This window comes from Phyllobates terribilis, unplaced genomic scaffold (genome assembly GCF_046119375.1).
Source record: "Phyllobates terribilis strain yellow unplaced genomic scaffold, ASM4611937v1 Scaffold_13__5_contigs__length_258822181, whole genome shotgun sequence".
In the NCBI taxonomy this organism is placed as follows: Eukaryota; Metazoa; Chordata; class Amphibia; order Anura; family Dendrobatidae; genus Phyllobates; species Phyllobates terribilis.
In genome coordinates, this window is record NW_027362773.1 from 253,266,620 (window position 1) to 253,287,616 (window position 20,997).

Below are 20,997 nucleotides of genomic sequence, written 5' to 3' on the forward strand. Positions count from 1 at the left end.
GAATAAGTGCATCACAATTTATCTCAGTCTCTTAAAAAAAAAAGAAAAAGTCTCCTCTCCAAGGAAAACTGAACCTAAAATTCTCCAGGTCCTGGGGTGTCACGGAATACAACACGCATGCAAAAGAGAAAATGTAACCACTAAATACATTTTTCACGACTTTTGTACCATGATGGACTTTTCCGCACATCTGTTGTATCAACATCTAGAGACAAGATTACATTCTTAGGGTTCCTTCACACAAGTTCGTTGGCGCCTGAACGTGGCAGATAATATGTATGGAAGTCTTAGGCTTGGTTCACACCACAATTTTTTTCCAAGCAGTCAAAAAGAAGTTTTTCTAGTGGAAACCGCTTCAGGAAATGCTCTGAAGGCCATGTTCACACTGAGGACTTTTCTTCTTTATGAGCAGATCCTCTCCCAGAACCCTTGGAAATCCACTTTGAGGTCCATATGATGAGTTTGTTTTTTTTTTTAGCTTTATTTCCCCCTGAAAAAGGTTTGGAAAAAAATAAATAAATGAAAATGCGTGTCACTACTTCCAAGTGGATCCTGAAGGACAAACTTTCCCAAACTTCCAATTAAAAGGCTGCCGAGAAGACTATAAGAAAAACTAGGAAAAAAAAAAAAAACTTCCAGAAGTTTTAAAGAAATTAAAAACGTTTCCTGAAGTGGTTTGTGCTTGAAAATAAAAAAAATTGTGGTTTTTGAAAACCTCAAAAAGACTGTGTACATAATAGTTTTTTAGGGGAAGTTTTTTTTTTTTTTTGCAGCCTTTTGATTGGACAGTTCCTAGTTTGCATCAGATTCAATCAGGATCTGCGTCAAAATAGTGACACACACTTTTTTATTCCCTTCTACCAGGCGCTTTGAAAAAAACTATTTCAAGAAAAAAAAAAAAAAAAAAAACTCAGAAAAACTCCTTAGAAGAACAGCAAAGTGGATTTCCGATAGAAGTTTTTGAAACTGATCTGCTCCAAAAAGCTGTGAAAACTTCTCCTTGGGAGTGTGTTCACATGTTTTTTTTCCAGGTGTTTGTGGTGCAGAAAGTCTTTTTTTTTTTTTTTTTTTTTTTTTTTTCTTTTTTTTTTTTTTAACTCTGTTTTTTGGAGAGTTTCTGCTATTTTTTGAAACTAAGAAAACCTCAACTGTGTCCAGGAGTTTTTAGAGTGAAAACTTCCAAAATCTTCACTTCGTTTTTTTTTTATTTTTTATGGGGAATCCAGTTTTTTTTTTTTATGAGGATTTTGAAGAGTTGGACCCCTCAGTTGGAACATACCCTTAGGGTTGTGTTCTTTCAGGAGTTTTTGCCACAGAAAGTCTCCAATCTAAACTCGTTGTTTATGGAGAATTTCTCAAAAAAAAAACCCCAAACCAAGCCATCCTTGGGTGTAGAACCTCCCACGGGAGGTCACTTGGTGGTCTTAGGAGTTGCCCTCAAGTTTCTTCTTGGAGGCGTTCATGGACAGGACCTTGTCTTTCTGGCGGATCTCCTCTCGCAGTTTCACCTCGGTGAGTCTTAAGTGTCTGATGCTGGACTTCATCTCCTTCATCTTCACCTCCATCAGGGCGATGATGTCCCGCTGCTCGTTAAGTTTGCGCAGCAGCTCTTCGGTGGTGGTCCCGGAGGACATGGAGTAGGAGTGGTCGGCGTATTGAGGGGCCGGGTAGTAGTCGGGGATGGGGTACGTCTCTTCTCCCACCACCACCACTTGCAGCTGCTGGTGGTGCGCCGTGGCCGGAGAGAAGTGTGGGCCGAGTCCAGATCCGGCGGGGTCCAGCTTCACCGTTAGGTTGACCGGGTTGGCTTCCGACCCCATAGGATGGTCGGCGACGGATCTGCCCATGGCGGCCGATGCCTCCAGGTCGGCCGCTGCCCCCAGCAGCATCATCTCGGCCCCTCCGGCCGTCAGCTCCAGCACCTCCTGCTCCGGCAGCCCCGTCACCAGCACCGTGGTGGCCCCCGTGGAGTAGCTGGGCTGGTGGTGCCGCTTTCGGGAGCGCTCCCCGGCATTGCCCCGCCGGGCTTTCCTCTCGTTTACCCCTCTCAGGGGGAATATGGTGGGCACCTTGATGCTATAGGACTTGCGCCCCCCGTGGAAGTGCAGGCTGCACACCCGGTGCCCGTTAGTGGGCTGGAAAGTATTGAAGCAACCAGTGACTCCAGCCCGGGACACGTTCTTCAGCCACAAGTGTCTCAGCTCCGGGTCCTTGGGGAAGGTGTAAAAGTGCAGCCCTTTATCCCGGTGAGAGTTGCTGTAGCATCCGGGGACGCAGCAGGTGAAGCCCGGCATCACTGCAACTAGCAGCAGCAACTCGCCGACATCGGAGATGCTGCAGGACACGGAGAGCGGACGGCGGAAACTACATATCCCATCACTCCCTGCACTTCCGGAAGACGGGGAGGCCTCGGCGGACAGGACTACATCTCCCACAATGCAGCGCGGGGCAGCTTCCGGTGCGAGGTATCACGAGAGGATGAAACAGCGGGAGCGTTTGTGACTGTCATTCGGAGTGTGGAAGTCTGGAAGAAGGTCCGGTACGTACGGTCATGTCTCACAGCATCTATTAACCATTTCATGGCCGCACCATTCTCTCCGCTGCCCCTCACCTGGGACATTTTTGGGGTTCATGCGTTTTTAACGGCTCTAAAAGTAAAATGTTTTTTTTTTTTAACTTTTGGATAGTCAAATAATTTTTGCTTCTTTATGTCATTGTTATTTACGATATTGGGGGGAAATGTTAAGTAAAATAGGAAATAATGTCTTTTTTATGTATTTTTCCTTTTAGTATTTTAATTTTTTTAAGTATGTATTTTATCATGTAATTGTACACACTGTGCCATTTCCCCGCCCCCCCCATATGGTCTTAATTTTAACATATTAATGCATTATTTTTTATTGCGGATTTTCCCCTATAATTGGGACTGGTATATTAGTCCCAGTTACGGAGGAGGGTCGGCTCTACTGGCTTCATAGTAGAGATGACTGGGACTCCTGGGACCAAGCACCTCCAGTTCTCACCATATACCTAGTGATCACATGATCGCTGGGTCCAGAGGAGGAAGCACTGTTGGTGTTCTCTGCAGGGTGGCCCGCTTGGGTCTCACAATGCTCTCTGTAGGGGGGGGGGGGGGGGGTCTGCCTGGGTCTCACAGTGTTCTCTGCGGGGTGATCTGCCTGGGTTTCACAGTCGGCTCCCCATGACCACATCTGCACAAACCCCTTTTTTGACCTTCCTCTTTACCCTGCCCTATTTTTTTCTTCTTGAGCTGCATTTTCGCCATTTTTTTTTTTTTTTTTTAATATTAGGTGGGGGGGTTGTTTTTTATGTTTTCAGTGTTCATTGTGCAGTAAAAATGACCTGACTGTGATTCTCCAGATCAAGACAGTGATGGCAAAGTTCTATGGTGGTCTTTTGTTTTGTGGTCTGAGTACATACCGCAGTGGACTGACCACCGGCAGGTTAACTAGCCCGAACTCTACTGCCTTAAACACATACGTGAGGCTGTCCGGCAATGGGTAGGAGACGTATGGCCAGTCTATGCATTGTGGTCAAAGGTTGATGTGTTGTGTTTTTTTAATTACTTTTAGCAAAATGGAAGGCTCTCTTACAGACAATCTTACCACGCGTTCTTTGCTGAAAGGAATACTAGCAACTGAGCCGGTTCGTACAGCGGTGAAGAATCCATCTAAAAGGTAAATTACACCCTCTTCTTAAATGATGTTGTCTCCACCCCCCACTCCCTCCCCCACTGAAAAAAAGAAATTCACTCTAAACTGCCAGTCTTGGTGTCTCCCTTCAAATCGCCATCTTTTGTCTGTTGTCAAGTGTAATCCGTCAGTAGCAGCTAAGACGAATAAGAGGATGAGGAGTGAGCCGTTGTTTCGCTGCTCTTGCTCTCCTGTCTGATAAGTTGTGTACAGGCATAACAGATAGGTGGGCTTTCAGTTAAGGGCAGGCAAAGCATTGGACAGTGAATGCATGCTGAGAAGTCAGGGAAGGGAACTTCCTGCACCTAAAGTGCTGGCAGAATGCTGATGAAGAGGAACTCCAAAAGAGTAGTTACAGAGCAGGAAAATCAGGACAGTTCCTGAACATATGATACTGGTATGTACTTAAAACAAAAAAAAAATTAAACTTGAGGAAGTTGCCATTAAGTAAAATTTTTGAGAAGTGTGCGGCGCTCAGATGGAACGTGACAGAGCACACTCGATAATTTCATCATCAGTTATGCCGCAAAAGTAGCGTAAAATATGACCGGGATGCACACCACCCCTGACTGTCGTACGCTACTTGTGCATGGCACAAGAACAAAGACCAAACCAAAAATTCAAGATGAGGCCTCAATTTACATGTATATGAGCGATTGGGGCTCTGAAAAATAGTCCTGCACTATAGGTGCTGTGTTATGCAAAACAAATAAATATAGTTATATGGTGATCTGAACTTGTTCAGGATACCCATAAACTCCTCACATCAAGAGACGTATTTTTCATATCACTTGTGTTATACACCATGCCTAATATAAACTGCACTTAATGTGAGGGACAATATAGGGCCCTGAGGGGTAGCCGCCGAGGAGCGGGGGCACCAGATTTATTATATGTATATTCGCATGAGTTTTGGATCGAGTATTTGTTCAATTCCTGTATATAGTTTATAGTGTGTGTGTGTGTTTGTTTTTTTGTTTGCTTTTTAGAGCTCTAGTGTTTTTAACTTAATAATTAAAAGTTATATTTTAGGGGTTGAAGGGTTTTGTACTCACTCAGCCACGTTGGAGGTAGGCACAGGATACTGTGTCTTTAAAATGTCCAAGGCAGGTTTATTCAGACTTCATAAACTGCACTTTCATAGCAAATAAAACACAGCCTCGTCCAGCACAGAGTAACAAAACAGGAAAATAAACAGTCCATATAGTACTGCGGGTTCGCTCAATCAGTGTCTTTTAGCACAGACACGCTGGAGGTCTCCACATCTCCAGCCACAGACACTGAATGAGACACTCGGTCTCCATTTTATTTACAGGCCCTGGGGTGAGGATATGTGAGCAGCGAATCCCTCCCAACTCTTATGACTGCTTGTAAAAACCGGCCCTCATACGCCCTATTAACCCTCTCAGTACTATGTGTGCTGGAGCATGCTTCCCGGGTTTACATCACCGAAGCTACCAACCTTGGCGACACATCTCCCTCTCAAGGACCTGTCCGGCGGCCATCTTACAGGGTCTATTCTTTTCATGGTTATGTCTTACTTGTGAATGGCACCTGACAGTTGTAAGATGCCTCTTAATGAATGTGGCACATCTTCCTCCAGCATGCCCTTCAGTCTTAACCCCAGTCTTAAAGGGGTTGTCTCCTTTCAGACGGTGTTCTGTCTCAGCTGCAGCACACTATACTCGGCCTTCATCAGGTCCACTGGTAAGTCTTCATCTCTGCTCCCGGTGTCTGGCGTTGGCTGATGTCATGTCAACATTGCAGGAGCCAATCAGTGAGCTCAGCGGCTCTGAATGGGGCTTTCCACCTACACGGGCAGAGCCGCTCAGCTCACTGATTAACGGTCAACGTGATGTCGGCACTACAGCCAATGCCGGACTCAGTGGCTGAGACTGGCTGGTGGACCTGGGGAAGGTGAGTATAGCTCAGTTTTTTATCCCCTTTTTCAACCAGGTCTTAAAGGGTTAAAGAAGCAGTCCACCATTTTTTTCCTTTGCACATGTAACGCTTACCATCCATATTCTTGCTGTCACATCCATACATTTCCCCACTCTGGGTCATGTGATCTCCAGTCTGACAACCAGTCCAGTGTACGCACTAATGTGGAGACAGGAAATCGGTCTCTGACTTCCTGTAAACTACAGCATGACGACATCACCTATCAGGTCCCTCCTGGCAGCTATCAGACTCCTCCTCCACCCTACCTAGCTCCGCCCTCCCTGTCCCTCTGTCCGTCTCCACCCTGCAGCTAAAGTATAGTTGAACGCTAATGAAACTGTCTGAAAGAAACTGCCTTTTGCTCCCCATAGCAACCAATCAGAGAGCAGCTTTAATTTTGTATTCTGCACTGGTAAAATTAAAGCTCTGATTGGTTGCTTTTTTTTAGACAGTTTCACAAATTGGTTAAATTCTTGCTTTATATAAGACATCAGTAATGTGTGAGGTGAGACTGCTGTGTACGTCGCGTAGGATACGGTGAGACTGCTGTGTGCGCGTAGCGTAGGATACGGTGAGACTGCTGTGTACGTCGCGTAGGATGCGGTGAGACTGCTGTGTACGCGTCGCGTAGGATACGGTGAGACTGCTGTGTACGTGTCGCGTAGGATACGGTGAGACTGCTGTGTACGCGTCGCGTAGGATACGGTGAGACTGCTGTGTACGTGTCGCGTAGGATACGGTGAGACTGCTGTGTACGCGTCGTGTAGGATACGGTGAGACTGCTGTGTACGTCGCATAGGACACGCTGAGGCTGCTGCTGTGTACTCGTCACGTAGGACATACTGTATTTTTTAGACGATGGGGCGCTCCTTAAAGATGCACCTCAGTTTTATATGGCCAAAAATAGGAAAAACATATATTTCCTACTAATTTAATTTATCTGGAGGGGTCAATATCACTGATTATAATAATGTAGGGTAGAATAGGGAGGTAATAAAACTTTTGTTGAGGTTTCTCTGTCCCATCTGTACTACACACACTGCTTTTCAGCACGCACGTTATGTACACACTCTGCAGCGCACACATATATACAGCACACAGCTCTGCTACGTACACACCACACACACACCACACACACACACCACACACACACACCACACACACACACCACACACACCACACACACCACACACACCACACACACCACACACACCACACACACCACACACACCACACACACCACACACCAACCACACACACCACACACACCACACACCAACCACACACACACCACACACACACACCACACACACACCACACACACACCACACACACACACCACACACCACACACCACACACCGCACACACACACACACACAGTCCTGAGAAATGGGTAACTTAAATAAGAAATAAGCCATAGCAACTGTAAGGATGTTTGCAACATTTTAGTGGGGGGGGGGGGGGGGGGGAGAATCTATAGATATATCACATCTTACCCTGTATAGACCGTCTGGTGTCTGTAATCACTATATAATACAGTAGTGTTAAAAAGTGTTTGCCCCTTTCCTGATTTCTTATTCATTTGCATGTTTCTCACACTTAAATGTTTCAGATCACAAAACAGGTTTAAATATTAGTCAAAGATAACACAACATGCAGTTTTTAAATGAAGGTCTTTATTATTAAAGTGCACCTATCAGCAGGATTGTGCTCAGTTATCTACATACATTGTCAGTTTGGAGATAATGATATGCTTGTGCTCCAGGCCAGCCTGTGGGGGGCGCTCTATCTGGTGCTCTGCTTACATATTCATCTGTATGCTCTTATGACAGGTCACTGTGCCTTCACTGACCGGCCTCCTATTTTACCTAGCCCCACACTACTAGATGCATTATGTAAAATAGGAGGCCGGTCCGTGAAGGATCAGTGAGCTGTCATAAGAGCATACAGATGAATATGTAATCAGAGCACCAGATAGAGCCCCCCACAGGCCGCCCCGAAGCACGAGCATATCATTATCTCCAAACTGAAAGTAAAGATTACACAAGAACCATAGGTCGGATTTCATCAACCAAGGTATCATATTAATCAGTGTATTGTCGCCCACCTGACAGTGTATGTAGATTACTGAGCACAATCCTGCTGACGGGTGCGCTTTGAGGGAAAATGAAATACAAACCTACAGAGCCCTGTGTGAAAAAGTGATTGCCCCCATAAACTTAATAACTGAACACAAGAGAAGAAAAGGGAGTATTCGATTTACAAAAAACATGCACATATTTTATTTAGAAAACTGACGGTACACAGTATAGAAAAAACTCAATTAAAATAGGACAACATATGAGGAAATAGAATACCCCGCACAAATACATAAAGTGCCAAAAGTGCTCAAAAGTAGACAATGACATAAGCATATCTGCTAAGATTGAAGGGTGTAAATCACACTTGAGCAGAGCGATCATACCATTACCCACGAACAAGAGAACTGGGGAAGCCAAACATAATGTAATTGTTAATTTTTAAAGCCAAGTGGCCAGTAGTAGTAATTTCTTTTACTAAGGTATGTGCTGGGGAAATGAAGATGGAACTAGGTGGGGGAGCGGTCCCGACTAGACTCCCGGCACACGTTTCATGTGCTGGTGCGTTGCTTTATGACGGGGAAATTCAGTATCCTAGTGCGGGCAAGGACCTTTAAATGGGCAGGAACGATTATGACCACCGGTCTCACCCAGAGCGCTGTGTTAGCGACGCACACACGCCCTGGCCATCATGGAAAGCAGCGCATGCGCGGGAGCACATCGGGGAATCCCGGAGCTCCCGAGGAGGCTCCGCAGACACTCAGATGCCGGGGGCGCGCCCGGTGCGTGCAGGACACTATGCCTGCGCGCGCTCCACAGAATGGAAGATTGGAGGAAAGTAATTAGAGTTCTTTTGTGCATTGATGCTGGAAAACCTACACAGACAAAATACATCCAAGGATTGAAATAGTGAGTCCAGTTCCCTCTTGTCATGAGGGCATCTTCCATATTAGGTCACTGTAAAGATATGCGGTTGTGGATTTTAATAATCACCTAGGCAGGTTATCGATGCAATTTAGTTTTATTCCTTCCTACCACGGTGAACAGCAATTCCAGGTAAATGTCCAACAGGCAATTCTCTTAGTCCTTGAGTTTCCAACCTGGGATCAGTAGTTCCACTGTCCCCCAACTTTTGGTTGGCCCACAGCTTTTTGTATCTCCCGCCGGTATATTGGCAGTCACAGCATATGCTCCTTCGGATGATGGATATCACGACAACAGCCCGTGATACCACCCAGCTCTCCGTCCCACTAGCAATGAATCTTCCCTTTCTCCTGCACAGGGTTCAGCCCCTGAATCGGCAGAAGAGCTCACCCCTCCCCCAGCTAATTGGGCCTTAGTGGAGATATTTTCTCAGGTGGAACCCATCCCCTGGGTTTGCATGTGAGACTACCTGTGGTGACGGAGAGAACAATGGCCCAAGGTCTCGAAGATATGGTCACAGAATGGAATAGATACCTGAGGTTGAACTTATGAGCAAACAAAACGCAACAAGCAAATTTCTAACAAAATACAAAAATAAGATCGATGAAAATGGGTGCTCAGTGCTGGAAAAGTATTTAGTAAGTGGCCAGGTCCTCACAGTCACCTCAAAGGGCACAGTACGGTGAGTGATTCCAACTTCAATACGGCAAGGAGGATAAAAGTCACCAATTCTCCAGAACTCATATTCTTCCATGATTGTGGCGGTCCATTCAATGAAAGTAACCAAGGCCCTAATGTAATATAGAACACAGCTTATAAGGAAAGGAGAAGAAGCTGAGGCATTTGTTTAGACCAGCCGGAGACACTGTGCCCAGCATGATAATGCATCTAGATTCACGCTGGGAAAGTAGTCGCCTAACATTCCCTCCCCTAATGCCCATATGTATAATATTAATTTCCCTTGCTGAAAGTGACTTTGAGTCAGTCATGATGATCCCAAAAGTGTCGGGGAATTGTTTTGAATGTTGAGGGGTCCAACACCTTTCTGGCTGCGGCAATGTCGCGCACATGTTCGCGGACCCGCACCCCGAGTTCTCTCGAGGTGAGGCCCACGTATATCAGACTGCACCCACACGTGGCATAATAATGTTCACACTTCAACATGTAATTTGTTGTTGAATTTTAAGTTCCCCTTTCCCGTCTGCCGTGCAGAAGGTATTACCTCGTACAATATTTGTACACGCAAGGCAATGCCCGCATGGAAAGCAGCCCGGCACAGGTACAGTTTGTTCAAAGGGGTTTGTTTTTGCTGGTACATAATGGCTTTTAACCAGGAGGTCTTTTAAATTCTTGTATCTCCTGGGGGTCATTGCGGGGACACAGCCCAAAGTCGGGCCCAGGGAGGGTTCAGTGGTCAAAATGGACCAATATTTACTGAGGATTGCCCTCATGTTAGACCACTCATGATTATAATTGATTATGAACCTAATTTTATGATATCCCATATCTGGCTCCCTCTTATTCGGGTATAAGAGTTGGTTTTGAGATATCGCCCTTGCATTGTTATAGACCCTCTTGATCTTCCTCCGGCTATACCCTCTTTCTTTGAATCTAGTTTCTTGTTCCCTGGCCCTGACTTCAAAACTTTGATCAGAAGAACAGATCCCCCTCATCCTTAGGAACTGTCTGACCGGGACATCCCTAATGGCGGCCTGGTCATGGGCTGAGTCGGCATGTATTCAAGAATTGACTGCTGTCAACTTCCTGACTACATCCGTCTGGACCCTAGATTGTGCATCTACCTCCAGAGAGACATCCAGGACGTAGATTTTGGCAGAATGGTATTTGTGAGTCAATCGGATGTTGGGTTTATTAACGTTTAACTCGCCCATGGATCTCTCGAGCTGCTGAGTTGTCCCACGCCACAAAAACAAAATATCATCTGTATAGCAATACCAGCACAGCACATGGTCAGCGGCCCACGCGCCCGCATTGCCAAAGAGGGATCTCTCCTAGGAACCTAGGAAGAGATTGGCATGTGCGGGCGCGCAGGCCGCACCTATGGCCGTGCTGCGCTTTTGAAGATAGAATTGATCTCTAAATACGAAATACAGTAGTTGTGGGTGAATATGAACTGTAGCAGCTTGAGAACCAGACCACACAAAGGGCCACCCAGGTCGGAGGCGAACTACATCAAGGCCATCGGAGTGGCGGATGGAAGTGTATATAGATTGTACATACATCCGCCACCACCAATAAAGTATTCTCATCCACAAGGACGCCGTCAACCCTGGTAAGGGTGTCCCTAATATAAGACGGAAGTTGTTCCACTAGAGGTTTTAAATAGTAGTCAGTGAACTTACAAATAGGCTCATATAGGCCATCATTACCTGACATGATCGGACGCCCCGGTGGGTTGACGGCATCATTGTGGATTTTGGGTAATAGATAAAAAGTCGGGGTCTTTGGTAATCTCATTGACAAGCTGTCGAGGACATGGTTAGAGACAACTCCCTATTCAAATGCCCTACCGACTATGCCCTGAAGCTGGCAGGAGAAAGAGGCCTGAGGGTTATGTGACAATTTCATATAAGTATCTCTATCTCTGAAATGGCGGAGTGCTTCCCTCTCATAACGTGAACAAGACCAGACCACTATGTCCCCCCCCCCCCCCCCTTGTCTGCAGCTTGATAAACCACATCCGTATAGGATTGAAGTTGTTGGGTGGCACGTCTTTGGTTGTATGTTAAGTTGTCATTTTTACGGCGAGTTGGAAGTTTCTTAAGATCTTCAGTCACCAGCCTTGTAAAAATTTCAATGGCTGGGCATAGGGACAAGGGACCTAGTGGACCTGGGTAAAATATTTTGTGGACCACCTGTGTGGACTCGTTGGGCCGCCCTTAGCAGCAACAACTGCAATCAAGCATTTGTGATAACTGGCAATGAGTCTTTTACGATGCTCTGGAGGAATTTTGGCCCTCTCATCTTTGCAAAATTGTTGTAAAATGAGCAAACACTTTTTCACACCACCCTATATTCTGGTCACATATTACCCTGTATAGACCGTCTGGTGTCTGTAGTCACTATATAATACAGTGGTGTGTAAGTGTTTGCCCTCTTTCCTGATTTCTTATTCTTTTGCAAAACAAATCGAATTGAAATATTAGACAAAGCTAACACAAGTAAACACAAAATGCAGTTTTGGAATGAAGATCTTTATTATTAAGGGAATTAGAAATCCAAACCTACAGGACCCTGTGTGAAATATATTATATTCCGTTCACATGTTATCCTATATAGACCGTCTGATTTCTGTAGTCACTATATAATATATTCCGTTCACAAATTATTCTATATATACCGTCTGATGTCTGTAGTTCGGCCGAGCGCTCCTGTGTTCACTATTAGAGAGCCGCCGTCGCCGGCTTAATTCCGGGAGAAGAATGTGATGGGAAGTTGGAAATCGGACATGCCTGACCGCCGTCTCCCCCAGCAATCAGTTGTCAAGGGCCCCCATATGCATTACACCGTCAACAAAACCTGAGGATATTGGCGTGTGCAACCGTCATTAGTGTAACGTATGTGGGGGGGGCTTTAATATCAGATTACATCAGTAAATGTACGCCATTGTTCCCGCTCTTGTTGTATTGACGCATCCTGCTCCCATTTCTAATTTTCTTTATATACATCAAGGGGGAATCCGCAGGCGTCCACATCTTATGCTCATCAAGCCGAAATCCCATCATCGCCATCTATGAATTTGCGCAGTAAAATGAAGGAGAGACTGAGACGTTCTCTTCAAAGATCGGTAAATGATTTTTTTTCCTTCCTGGATGTTACGGACATTGACTTCAAAGAGCAAAATTCTTAGTACTGTTTTCTTTCTGCTTTCGTCTCAGGGCGCCGAATCTCCAGTTCTCAAAAGAAAGGTGGATACAAATTCCCGAGCCAAGGTGAAATCTCCACGGAAGGGGTCTCTTCCTCTGATGGAGGAGCTGGATGATATTACTCCAAGGACCTTGTTAAAAAAAATTATTCAAAATGGTAAGTTTGTGGTAAGGAGTCTGTGAACGCTGACTGCACATCTGTTAGTAATCTTCAAGACTACTTGCCGGAATGATGAGACTTAGGAGTCCAGGAAATCTATCCTGCCTTAGCACCCATCTAATAGTAATAATTTTAGATGGCGCCAACTAATTCCGCAGCACTTTACAATTAAGCGCGGGCATGTACAGACAATACAAAAAATACAAAATAACACACAGTTCTACAGTTACAGGAGGAGTGAGGGCCCTGCTCATAAGCTTACAATTTATAAGGAAATAGGGGGACACAATAGGTAGCACATGCTTGTCATATATGGTCCAGCCATCATTCTAATAAATAGTGGTTATGATATAGCACTGCATGATCCGGTCATCAGCCATTATCTAAGTGCAGTTACCGTTTGCTATTGGATGCAAGGAGGATGTGGAGACAGTTGAGTAGGAAGGGCCAGAGTCTGTGGAAAAGTTAGGTTAATGAAGTGAGGTGATAGGCCTGTCTAAAGAGATGTGTTTTTAAAGCTCGGTTAAAAACATGGGGACTAGATATTAGTCGGATCGCTTGAGGTAGTGCATTGCAGAACACTGGTGCAGCACGAGAGAAGTCTTGGTGACGGAGGTGCAAGCTTCGCATTATGGAGGATGTTAGTCTTTGATCAGTTGCAGAATAGAGAACACAGGTAGGGTGATAGATAGAAATGAGGGATGAGATGTAGGGCAGTGTAAAACTGTGGAGAGCTTTGTTGGTGAGAGAGAGGAGTTTGTATTGTGTTCTATAGCGGATGGGCAACCAGTGTAATGACTGGCACAGGTTGGAGGCATCGGTGAATCGGCTGGACAGAAATACGACCCTGGCTGCTGCATTCAGGATGGATTAGAGAGGAGAAAGTTTGTTTAGAGGGAGACCGATCTGTAGAGCGATGCAGTAGTCCAGACGAGAATGAATAAGAGCGATGGTAAGAGATTTTGTAGTTTCAAAGGTGAGCGAAGAAAGATCGGATTCTGGAGATATTTTTAAGATGCAGGTGACAAGAGTGAGTGATCGGATGTGGGGAATAAAGGAAAATTCTGTGTCAAATATGACTCCAAGACAGAGAGCGTGTCTGCCGCTCAGAGTTATGGTGAACCACCCAAGGTATTTGCAATATCAGGTATAGGTATGTTATTAGAAGGAGGAAAAACGAGAAATTCAGTTTTGGAAAGATTGTTTCAGATAACTGGAGGAAATGATGTTAGAGACAGCGGACAGACAATCCCTGGTATTTTGTATGAAGGTGGGGGTGATATCAGGAGACAATGTGTATTATTAGGTGCCATTAGCAAAGAGAGAGTACTGGAAACCAAATCTGCTGATGGCTTGTCCTATAGGAGCTGTGTATAGAAAGAAGAGGAGGGGGCCTAGAATTGAGCCTTAAGGAACCTTGATAGTAAGGGGAAGACTAGAGGTGTAAGAGCCGGCAAAAGGTACTGTGAAAGAGACGTAGGAGGAGTACCAGGAGAGAATGGTATCTTTGAGGCTGATAGAGCGGAGCATAGTGAGGAGGAGCTGGTGATCCAGGAGAATCAGCAGGGAGCAGTGACCATTAGATTTAGCTGTTAGTAGATTATTAGAGAGTTTAGTGAGGGCAGTATCAGTAGATTCTAAAGGGTCAAGAAGAGAGACAGCGGATGAGACTAGAGTGGACCGTGTGTTTCAGGAGTTTACAGATAAAGGAAAGATTAGAGACCAGTGCTTATTTAGCAGCACAGTTCTGGTTCAGAGATGTGTTGTTGTGGTTTTTTTTGTTTTGTTTTTTTTTTAAAGCAAAGGGGTTATGACAGCGCATTTGAATGATATTTTAGGTGGGTAGTAACAGCTGGGGAAAGTGATTGAAGGAGATGTGAGGCAATAGGGTCACTGGTTCAAGTTGTAGGGCAATAAGAAGCGATGAGTTTGGTCACTTCTTCTGTGATAGGCTCAAGGATGGAAAGTGAACTTGAGGTGTGGGAGGGAAGGGGGTCCAGGCTCTGAGGGGATCGTGCAAAGATGTCTTGACAGATGTGGTTGATTTTTTATTTGTAGAAAATGAGTGGCCAGATCATCATCGCTGAGGTTGGTGACCATGGCCTGTACTTTAGGGCTCAGGAGGGAGTGAAAGGTTTTGAAGAGTGGTTTTGGATTGTTGGCTAGTGATGTGATGAGGGTGGTGAAGTAGACTTGTTTGGCCAGATGGAGAGCAGAGTTATAAGTTTTGAGCATGATGTCTTCTGCTGAAAGTGATTTTCTCCGCAGCGCTGGAGAAAACGTGTTTGCAGCGTGTGCCAGGGTTGCCGCTGTCTGTGTCAGATCTTTCTGCTTATAGCAGGTGCGGCTTCATCCTGGGCGCTCTGCAATGTATTATTATATGTGTCTATACTGAGTCTGGACAGGAGAAGGAGGAGATAGGAGCTAAAGATGACTGTATATTGTTCAGAAGCTGCTGGGTATTGAGGGATCGTAGATTTCTGTATATGTGATGAGTGAGGGTGTCCTGGGCCTGGAGACTGTTCTTGACAGAGAAGGAAAGAAGGTTGTGGTCAGAGAGCGGGAGAGGGGATGTAGTCAAGTCATGTCCTGAGCAGAGCTGGGAGAAGATCTACTATTCTCCAGGCCAGCATGGACGTTGCAGCCACCGGGCTCAGCGGCCCGCACTGTTCCTCTCTCCAGCTACTGATTGTTCTCTTGTAGGGAATTATCCTGCTATCTGGTGAAAATGCAAGAGAAATCTGCTAAAATGGAGCAGGGGGCTCTCAGTATTACCGATATTATATTCGTAGTGTACAGAGAGGGCAGACAGAAGAGGATGTGGAACGTCTGACAATCACAGCGGAGCAGAAAGTAATGTCCGAGGAGAGTCCAAAAAAATTGACCAGCAGAAGGGCTTGCAATAAAATCCATAGACTTATTGTTGAATTCTTTGTACAAGAGTAAAAAACACCAAACAGTGTGCACATAGGAAAGAAACAAATGGTTACGCGTTTCTGGCCCTCAGGCCCTTAGTTTCTACCTGAATACAAAACATATTGCATGAACTTTTATAGGGAAATACCGAAACCACAAACAGATACCTCCCCACATAGGGTGGAGCTCAAATACTACAGGTGAACAAATCAGTGAATACAAGTAAATGCAATGGGACATATAAGAACGGAGAGGGGGAAAAAGCAAAAAAACAAAAATAATGAAGAAAAAATTTTTTTTTCTCTTCTACTTTCGTTTCCTTCTCTCCAGAATCAATAATACAAGATTAAATCACTGCTCTCATTCAACCCATATGGGTACGAAGTATTCATCATAAGAAACCAGTACGCTTCTCTGTTCAATAATGTTCTTCTCCAATCTCTGCCCCTACGTGGTCCCCCCACCCGTTCAATGACCTAAAAAATCAGTGTGGAAAGATCTCCGAAATGCACCTGAAAAAAGTGTTTAGAGGGATTATTTGCATCCGGATTACCAGCATCACGTATATGTTCCCTCATTCTTTGTTTCACTTTTCCAGTTGTACATCCAATATATGATGCCTCACAGGCTGTACATGGTGCTTGATACACAACATAGTTAGAGTTACAATTCACAAACTGCTTAATAAATACCAGCTCATGATTTATGCCATTGTGAAATGATCTAGTTTTCCGGGCATATTTACAGCAAGGACATTTTAAATAACCACATTTATGGAACCCTTTCACACTGAGCCAACTTTTTATCTCCCAGTATTCTTAACCATTAACATAGATGGTGATAATATATTACCCAGTGTAGGTGCAAATCCACAGCCATCCGACATGATTTTAGAAATTAACTCCTCCTGCAACAAAATAGGTAAATGTCTATTAACAATTGCTTTCACTTTCTTATATTCAGCACTGAAAGTAGTGATAAAACTCACAGAATTACGGGCGGTTCTTCCTGATCGATCCTTCAGCAAATCCTCCCTAGGGATTTTTTCCACCTTGTCAATCGCTCGTTTAAGCATCCAATCTTGGTATCCTAAGTCTATTACAAACAGATTTTTTCTCTTTTTCATATAAATCTGCCTCAGAACAATTTCTGCGTGCCCTTATTAACTCCCCTACGGGCATCCCTTTGATAGTATAGATGGAGTGGCATGATCTTGCATTTAGAACAGTATTTCCTGCTATCTCCTTCCTAAATGTCTGGGTAATAACAGATTTTTTTCTGAACATCACCTATCCGTATTAGATCCAGGAATTTCAAGAAGAGAAGTGTACTGGATTCTTATAATGAATACTTCGTGCCCATATGGCTTGAATAAGCGCACTGATTTCATCTTGCAGTATTAATTCTGGAGAGAATGCCCCATTGCGTTTACTTGTATTTACTGATTTGTTCACCTGTAGCATTTGAGCTCCACCCTATGTTGGGGAGGTATCTGATGGTGGTTTAGGTATTTCCCTATAAAAGTTCATACAATATGTTTTGGACTTGCTTATGCTGGCTTTTGGACCGTGCAATAAAACAGGTGAGCTGAAATACTAACTCTTTCTGTAATATCAGAGGAGAGTCAACAAACTGTGCTTTACTCTCCCTCCCTGGGTCCGGCGCTGAGTCTCTGTTGTCTGCACCGCTGACGTCAAGTCGACTGCGCTGCAGCTAATCGTATAGTTCAGTGACTCTGCCCACGTTGCCGCTGAGCTTACTGATTGGCTTCAATGCTGTTGACCTTAGCGTTGCAGACAATAACCGACAATTGGGCGGAGATACAGCTCCGGACCCGGGGAGGGTGAGTATAGACCCATCTACCGATTTCTCCAGTGGATTGGGTCCTTCAAATCTATTTGTTCAACTCTGCCGGTAATATATATTGGTAAATTAAAATGGTGCCCCACCAATACTCAATAGGAATTCCATGAAGGTCTGAGATGGTGGGGCGCCCATCTAACTCGAGACCATCAGAAATGGAGAAATGGCCGGACATGTGTTACTATCTTTGTTTTTTTTTCTGTAGATTGCAGAGGTAGCGAGTGTTTGAGACACATATCTATCATACTTTGTCCGATCGACGTGCCGTATATGTCCAGAATTACATTTTAATTTCCCATTTTTGTCCTCCAGAGGATGAAGTTTCCCTAGTTGTTTCTCAGAGATCGAAAGCGCCTGCTGCTGAAGATGATAGAAATCTAGAGAACAGCCCTACTGCTCAACTAAGCGGGTACGTCCCTATTAATACTTATTGTATTATTACTGGATTAAGCGATATATTACATGGTTACCAGCACACACCAAAGCTCCAGGGATTGCACAGCGCTGCACTACGGTGTGCTTTATCTTTTCGGAGCATTAAGCTACCTCTTTATTAATTTCCTACAGAGCTTTTTTTTTTTGTATTACATTTTAAGTAAATCTGGCCGAAAAACAACCTGCGCCGTCTGAAGCTGCAATACAGAAGCAGTGCAGCACTGTGCCAGAGCTGCTGTAACGCTGCACTGCGGCTCTGCGCTGGCTGTTTACCTGAATACTTAACACTGTTTGACATGAGATGATAGGCGAACGAATTCTTTTCCATGGCAGAAGAAAAAAAAATTCTCAGCAGCACATGTGCTGCCGACAATGTGCAATCTGAATGGGGACCAAACAATCATACTATCCTGCAGAGTTTGCATTGGCCTGTGTAAAAGAGGCTTAAAACAAATGCTGTCAAGCTTGAGATGGCTGCTCATTGCTAGCCTTACATACGTAAAACCAGTGATCTATTGCGTTTTACCCTAAATAATGAGGATTGAAAACTAATAGAATATACAATTTGCTTCACTTTGTAGTGTGGGTAATGTAAACCTAAGCCTGCCGGAGTTAGAGGACTCCGAATACGTAACCATAATGAGAAAAACTGGAAAAAAGAGAAAGTTGAGAGTTTCTGAGTTTGAGAGGGAAGTTGATAAAAGACTGCCCGTGAACAATGGTAGGAATCCTTTATTTTATTTTTTTTACATAAATCACATTTTTTACAATTATTCCACAACAGGCACATGTGCCCTTGGCTATTTTGATGACTTTATGGCTATGTTCACACATCATGTTTTTGGGGTTTTTTTGGCGTCCATTTTCTGCAGCAAAACCTGATCTTCAAGGGCATTTTGTTCAGGATTTTTCTTGCAGATTTGGTGCGGTTTTTTTCACTGTCCTTCTGTCTCTTTTTATGCATGTACGTAAAGTTCTGTGAAAAAAAAAAAAAACATTCTATTTTAGCATGAAAAAAACTGATACAAATTTTGATGTGTTTTTTTTCAACACCATTACTTCCTATGGGTGAAAAAAATGCTGAAAGAAGTGACATGCTCTATTTTCAAAAAAACATGCAAGGCGCAAAATCCTGAACAGCGAATTCTGGTTTCTCATAGACTTTGCTGGTACTGCAAAAGGCAGCTGAAAATTTGCATAAAAAACTGCATCAAAAAATGCTGAAAAAACCATGGCGTGAACATAGCTTAAAAGGGGTTTGTCGACAGTAATAGCTTTATTACTTATCCACAGGATAGATAATCAATTGCTGATTGTTAGGGGTCCGAGCGCTGTCCCACTATCTGTCAGTTCCATAGACAATTAATACTCCATTCATGGTACCAAATGCTTAACCAGTGCTCCAGTCACACAGAAGACTCCAGTGTCCATTTTTTTCGGGATCAGTAGGGCTCCCAGCAGTCAAAACCCCCAGTTGTGTGGATAGCTGATAAGTTAGTTATGTGGTTTGAACCCTTTTGATGTACTCGCAACATCATCCACCTTCAACATCATTGCTGTGATTTCAGGTGCCAGAGACATAAAATTGTGAGATGTCCCTTTAAAAGCAAAATCACAACTCTTTTGGGCAGTGTTTGCTTTTGTCACAATTTTTTATTTTTCATAATATATATGAGTCTCCACTTGCCCTTCCTCAGTGCAGGTGCAAATTAAAGGTGATACACTGAGCAGCTGTCCATTGCTAGTGTTCACCATGCTGCTCAGTTTATCACCTTTAATTTTCCCCCTGCACTGAGGAAGGGCAAGTGGCGACTCTTGTGTATTTATCCCCCTGATTTGTTTTCCTCTGTGTGTTTTGGAGAACTTTAGAGATGTCATAAGTTAAGTAAATGGCTGCTTTTATACTTTTTCTTGATATACTCGCTTTAAAAGGTGTTTTTATTTCTCTTAGATAACGACAATGTTTCACTTGATAGTTTTGCCAGCTCATCTTCACGAGTGAGCTCTTATACGCTCTCAAGGTAATATGTATTTAATATTTTCATATGTACAGAGGGAGTGCTTTATGCTATGTGTTAGTTGTGTTTACTCACAGGCTGCACACTTTTAATATGGGTATAGGCAGGAGGAGTTTTGAATTACTGTAGCCCCTTACCTCCTCCCTGCCGATGTCCACTACAAAAGATTAGATGGCTAAAATAACCTGTATATTTTGCTAGCTGGTAAACATGAATGCCTAATTGCACGGAGTCATTTCACAGAGACACCCCACCCCCCATTTTCCGAGAGCGCAACGTCGTTTTAGGGAACCAATTGGTTGACATGGGAGTCAATGGGGGTCTACAGAAAACCTCCATGCCTACTATGTCAAAGCTCATATGAAGCCCAGGCTCTGGCTTTTTTTTTTTTTTTGGCATTTTCACAATACACTGCACTACTATGGTATTGCATTGTATTGTATAGGCGATTAAGCTAACACAGGATATAGTCTGAGGTGTACTATTGAAAAATTAAAAAAAATAGTTATAAAAAAAATGAATGTTTTATTTCTTCCCAATTGTAAATAGCAATATGTAAAAACTAAACATTTTTAAAGACAATCCGTCAGAAATGTTTTGCTACTTAATCTGAGAAGAGCATAATATAGGGGCTGAGAGCCTGATTTTTAGGGATGTCGCTTGCTGTAGTGTCAATACAAGCAGTGTTTTATCAGCAGGAGATTATCACCGCAGGACTAGGTGTCAAGTGAACAGCAGTCCAGCTAATCTGTGTAACCCCCGCCCCCACCACGGATTGGCAGCTTGCTGACTAAGCACACAGGAAGCAGCCAATCAGAGGTGTGGGCGGGGTTATACAGAGCTCAGCATTATGACAACTGCTACATTTACAGCAGAGCGTACAGGGATTCTATCAAACCTGCACCAATGAGTCCAGTAAGTGATACATCGCTGGAATCCGGGTCTCTGCCACTACTTTATGCTGCTCTCAGATTACATAGCGAAAACCTCTCGGACAATGTCACTGTCAATCATGACAGTATTTTAAGATGTTATGGTAGCTAGGACCAATAATATTTTAA

The 20,997-nt window shown here is 44.0% G+C and overlaps 2 protein-coding genes across 2 annotated transcripts in view; one reads left to right on the forward strand and one right to left on the reverse strand.

The window, feature by feature from the left end:
- Positions 1-461: 461 nt before the first annotated feature.
- THAP11 (THAP domain containing 11) lies at positions 462-2,426 on the reverse strand. Its single transcript, XM_073659396.1, has one exon. It carries the CDS (start codon positions 2,292-2,294, stop codon positions 1,425-1,427), a length of 870 nt encoding a protein of 289 aa, XP_073515497.1. The 5' UTR covers positions 2,295-2,426; the 3' UTR covers positions 462-1,424.
- A 12-nt stretch (positions 2,427-2,438) lies between these two features.
- The window catches only part of CENPT (centromere protein T), a 30,420-nt gene continuing 11,861 nt past the window's right edge, over positions 2,439-20,997 (forward strand). The window contains exons 1-7 of the mRNA XM_073659393.1: positions 2,439-2,539; positions 3,594-3,698; positions 12,351-12,465; positions 12,557-12,701; positions 17,796-17,892; positions 18,500-18,639; positions 19,870-19,939. Of these exons, the coding sequence (XP_073515494.1) occupies positions 3,598-3,698; positions 12,351-12,465; positions 12,557-12,701; positions 17,796-17,892; positions 18,500-18,639; positions 19,870-19,939 (668 nt within the window). The 5' untranslated portion in view covers positions 2,439-2,539; positions 3,594-3,597. The remainder of the gene's footprint in view (positions 2,540-3,593; positions 3,699-12,350; positions 12,466-12,556; positions 12,702-17,795; positions 17,893-18,499; positions 18,640-19,869; positions 19,940-20,997) is intronic.